The 4,984-nt window shown below is 37.0% G+C and overlaps 2 protein-coding genes across 2 annotated transcripts in view; both read left to right on the plus strand.

Moving 5' to 3' along the window:
- The first annotated feature begins 6 nt into the window (after positions 1-6).
- LOC105270897 (chymotrypsin-2-like) lies at positions 7-627 on the plus strand. The gene is made up of 2 exons (XM_011312129.1): positions 7-194; positions 330-627. The coding sequence occupies exons 1-2, from the start codon at positions 93-95 to the stop codon at positions 477-479; spliced, it is 252 nt and encodes an 83-aa protein (XP_011310431.1). The 5' UTR covers positions 7-92; the 3' UTR covers positions 480-627.
- A 778-nt stretch (positions 628-1,405) lies between these two features.
- The window catches only part of LOC105270910 (prostasin), a 5,826-nt gene continuing 2,247 nt past the window's right edge, over positions 1,406-4,984 (plus strand). The window contains exons 1-4 of the mRNA XM_011312145.1: positions 1,406-1,484; positions 1,834-2,153; positions 2,256-2,519; positions 2,672-2,820. Of these exons, the coding sequence (XP_011310447.1) occupies positions 1,430-1,484; positions 1,834-2,153; positions 2,256-2,519; positions 2,672-2,820 (788 nt within the window). The 5' untranslated portion in view covers positions 1,406-1,429. The remainder of the gene's footprint in view (positions 1,485-1,833; positions 2,154-2,255; positions 2,520-2,671; positions 2,821-4,984) is intronic.

Below are 4,984 nucleotides of genomic sequence, written 5' to 3' on the forward strand. Positions count from 1 at the left end.
GTACCCTTGCCACAGCTAGTGGTTGGGGAACTGCATGGGGAATTACATCATCTAAAAAGGGTCCTTTGTCGAATTATTTGCAACACATTGGGATGATGACTCTCAGCCGAAGTGAATGTGCCATACTACTTGAAGAGGAACTATCTCCAGGAAAATTGTGCACCATTCGTACTCAAGGAACAGGAACCTGTTACGTATGTATTCTCTTTTATGAAGTTAATATAAATAATAGAAATGGTTCAATTTTTGTAGATATTAATAAGGAAGACCCGGATAAAAATGCAAAATTTACTGTTGGGTTTCCGTCACATTTTATTCTCTGATTTTAGGGTGACAGTGGCGGTCCTCTTATCAGCAATGGTGAAATCATAGGGATTACTTCCACCGGAAAGGACGTCTGTGCTGGTCAATACCCAGATGTATTCACACACGTTTACCTTTACCTGCCATGGATTCAGGAAGTCTTGGCACTTTATTAATCGCAATCGATTTTCCACTCGTTTAATTTATCAGTGACTAATTCATCATTTTTATGACAATACGTTCAATATATTTTTATGCTCAAATGTTGTTTCGGTGTTTATGTTATTAATTGTCTTACGTGTACATTTTGCATCTATTTATTGTTTCCGGTATTTGAGAAAATAAATGAGGAAATAAGTAATACATCATGTTTGTTTTTATTAATCCCGAAAATTGACAGCTTAATACTGAAAACGTGTTCCATGCAATATCTATTCAACGAATAAATTGTAATTGTCGACAAATGTCCGTTTAAAGTATCAGTTCAATCTTTATGAATTTCTATTTCTTACGTTACGAATTGAGAGAACAGCACTAATTCCCAAATATTTTGAGATGTTAGAGGCATTATCTGATATAGAATGAAATTAATGGTTTTTCGGTCTAATAAGATAAAATTCAAACTGAAGATTACGTTTGATGGATAGCCCACATGCGTCTCGAAAGAGAAGGCCTTTTTGGAGAAATTTGTTATTAAACTTTAAACGTCTTCATATCCATTGGAGGCGTCACAGGAAAGGGCCAATCTTACGCGAGATGTTAACGTCTCTAGTATCTGAAAAAACAGAATATTTCAGTGGATTGAACTTTATGAGTTGCAATGAGGGTGATTGATGTAATGACGTCATAAATCATGTCATAAATTAATCAATTAAATTTCTATTACGAATGAATAAACGATGAGAAAAAAATTTCACTGCCAGATAAATTATGCCCCGAATCTCCAATTGTATTTGACACGAGCAAGTGTCAGTTTCTGAGAAAAGCAAATAATTTAATGAGCGGAATATCATTAGAGTTATCGTGAATGATGAGTAACACCAAGGTGTATATAAGGCTAGATAGTGGCTGATGGGACTATCATAAAGTTTTGGTCTGAAGACTTCCAGTCGAATCAGAGCCGCTCATGGTATCCCAGAAAGTTCAATCGCTGATATTATCCTTGGCTACTTTTGCTTTCGGTGAGCTTACAAAATACTGAGGTTTTTTATTGCTATAATAATAGAGAAATGAAATAGAGCGAACGTAATTCGATATGACACGGAGAGAAATATTCAATAAAAATGACATGTCTTTTCCGTAATTCCGGAGTGAAATGTGATTATAGGAAATTTTACGGAACTGTCACGTGATTTTTATATAAAGTCCTGGAATTCTTCTGCGGCGTTCCGTAATTTTTTTCCGAATTATCTGTGAAAAATTACGATACCCTCGCTTAAATTTTTCGAGTGAATTCCGTAATCGGTAAGCGCACTGAAATTTTTGTAATTTTTAATAAATATATCTCTGCGTGTACGTGATTGTGGTCAGTAGGGGATGCAGCGCCTCCGAGCAAAATAGTCAATGGATGGGACGCCTTGCCAGGACAGTTCCCTCATCAGGTGTCCATTCAGCAGGGAAATTCTCATTTCTGTGGAGGCAGCATCATCGACGCAATGTACATTCTGACAGCTGCCCATTGTGTTTTTGATGCAAACGACAGAATGCTTCGTCCTGAAAGTATTCGAATCGTCACAGGTGTCATCGATTATCGAGCTGCTAATTACGAAAATACATTCCCTGTAGCCATGATCATCCCTCACCCACATTATAATTCGTTGGTGTTGATGAATGATATTGCTATTGTGAAGGTAACCATCTGCACTATATCAAATCTTATCAATTGTTTGGGTAACACTATCTTCTCATTCAGCTTTGGGATTATTGAGATTAATTGACTATTGAATTTACAGTTGGCTCGTCCTATTCCCTTCAACTCTTTTCAAAAATCCATTCGCCTGCCAACAGAAGACACTTCCCCTGGTACCGCTGCTATAACTAGTGGTTGGGGAGCTATATGGGGAATTACATCATTCAGAAAGGGTCCTTTATCGAGGTATTTGCAACAAATTGGGATGATGACTCTCAGCCGAAGTGAATGTGCCAGAGAGCATGGAGAGGAATTATTTCCAGGACAATTGTGCGCCACTCGTACTCCAGGAACAGGAACCTGTTTCGTATGTATTCTCTTTTATGAAATTAATATAAATAATAGAAATGGTTCAATTTTTGTAGATATTGATAGGGGGGACCCGGATAAAATGGGACATCTGGGCAAAGGGCAAAATTTACTATTGGGTTTCCGTCACATTTTATTCTTTGATTTTAGGGTGACAGTGGCAGTCCTCTTATCAGCAATGGTGAAATCATAGGAATTACTTCCTCCGGAAAGGATGGTTGTGCTGGTCAATACCCAGATGTTTTCACCTACGTCCACTTTTACCTGGCGTGGATTCACAAAGTCTTGGCACAGTATGAGTGATAATTTATTTTTAAGTCGTTTAATTTATTTATTATTTATTCATCATTTACGTACCAATACGTTAAATGTATTTTTTTGTTGAAATATTGTTTAGATGTTCCTCTTATTAATTGTTTTACGTGTACATCTTGCTTCTAGTAATTATTTCCTGTATTTTATTCTATTGGAGACAATAAATAAATAAATAAGTAATACATCATGTTTGTTTTCATCAATCGCGAAAAATGACAGCTTAATACTGAAAAAGTGGTTGATACAATATTAATTCAGAAAATAAATTGAAATTGGGCCATGATCTTAACATCTCGAGTATCTGAAAAAAAAAACAGAATATCGAGTGAATTAAACCTTATGAATAAGAATGGGGTTGATTGATGTGATGCGTTGATAAAGCATATCTCATAAATTAATTGATTGAACTTCAACTTCGAATGAATAAAAAATGAAAAAAATGGTTCACTGCCCCATAAATTGTGCCCCGGTTGACCAATTGTATTCGACACGTGCAATTGTCCGTTTCTAGAAAATGGAACGTTTGAGTTATCGTGAATGATGAGTTTAATGCACAATTGAAAGTTAAAAACGAAAATAGGAACAAGGTTTATATAAGACTAGATGATGGCTGATCGGACTATCATATTTTTTGGGTCTGAAGACTTCAAGTCGCATTGGAGCCGATCATGGTATCCCAGAAAGTTCAATTGCTGCTATTATCCTTGGCTACTTTTGCTTGCGGTAAGCTTACAAAATATTGAGGTTTTTTATTGCGATAATAATAGAGAAATAAGATAGAACGAACGTAAATCGATATGACACGGGGAGAAATATTCAATAAAAATGACATGTCTTTTCCATAATTTCGGAGTAAAGTGTGGTTGTAGGAAATTTTACGGAACTGTCACGTCATTTTTATCTGATGTCCCCGAATTGTTCTGCGGCGTTCCGTAATTTTTTTCCGAATTATCTGTAAAAAATTACGATACCCTCACTTAAATTTTTCGAGTGAATTCCGTAATCGGTAAGCGAACTTAAATTTCCGTAATTTTTACTAAATATGTCTCTGCGTGTACGTGATTTTGGTCAGTAGGGCACGCAGCGCCTCCGAGCAAAATAGTCAATGGATGGAACACCTGGCTAGGACAGTTCCCTCATCAGGTGTCCATGCAGCAGAGAGGTTCTCATTTCTGTGGAGGCAGCATCATCGACACAATGCACATTCTGACAGCTTCCCATTGTGTTTTTGATAGAAACGGAAGAATGCTTTATCCTGAAAATATTCGAATCGTCACAGGTGTCATCGATTATCAAGCTGCTAATGATGCCAATACATTCTCAGTGGCCAGGATCATCTCTCACCCATATTATAATTCGTTTACGTTGATGAATGATATTGCTATTGTGAAGGCAAGCATCTGCACTATATCAAGTCTTATCAATTGTTTGGGTACCACTATCTTATAATTCAGCTGTGGGATTATTGAGATTAATTGATTGTTGAGTTTACAGTTGGCTCGTCCTATTCCCTTCAACTCTTTTCAAAAACCCATTCGTCTGCCAACAAGAGACACTTCCCCTGGTGCCGTTGTCACAGCTAGTGGTTGGGGAGCCCTATGGGGAAAAACGGCAGATTCAGCGAGTCCTTTGCCGAGATATTTGCAACAACTTAGGATGATTGCTATCAGCCAAAGTGCATGTGCGAACATGCATGGCAATCAACTCTTTCCAGGACAACTTTGCGCCACTCATAATCCAGGAAGTGGAATCTGTTTCGTACGTATTATTTTTAATGAAGTTAATACAAATAATAGAAACGGTTCAATTTTTGTAGATATTGATGGGGAGATCTGGATAAAATGGGACATATGGGCAAAATGCAAAATTTACTATTGGGTTTCCATCACATTTTATTATTTGATTTTAGGGTGACAGTGGCGGTCCTCTTATCAGCAATGGTGAAATCGTAGGGATTGCTTCCTTCGTAAAGGGCGGATGTGCTAGTCAATACCCAGATGTTTTCACCTACGTTCGCTTTTACCTGCCATGGATTAATCAAGTCTTGGCACAGTATTAGTGTAAATTTATTTTTGACTCGTTCAATTTATCAGTTGTTTATCCATAATTTTTATGCCAATACGTTGAATGTATTCGAGATGTTAACGT

Source organism: Fopius arisanus, unplaced genomic scaffold, assembly GCF_000806365.1.
Source record: "Fopius arisanus strain USDA-PBARC FA_bdor unplaced genomic scaffold, ASM80636v1 scaffold00096, whole genome shotgun sequence".
NCBI classification, from domain to species: Eukaryota; Metazoa; Arthropoda; class Insecta; order Hymenoptera; family Braconidae; genus Fopius; species Fopius arisanus.

Bases quoted from the DNA above. Each gene is read 5' to 3' on its own strand.
- LOC105270897 (XM_011312129.1), top strand. From the start codon at position 93: ATGATGACTCTCAGCCGAAGTGAATGTGCCATACTACTTGAAGAGGAA. The intron at 195-329 runs GTATGTATTCTC...CTCTGATTTTAG, and splicing joins AAGGAACAGGAACCTGTTAC to GGTGACAGTGGCGGTCCTCT.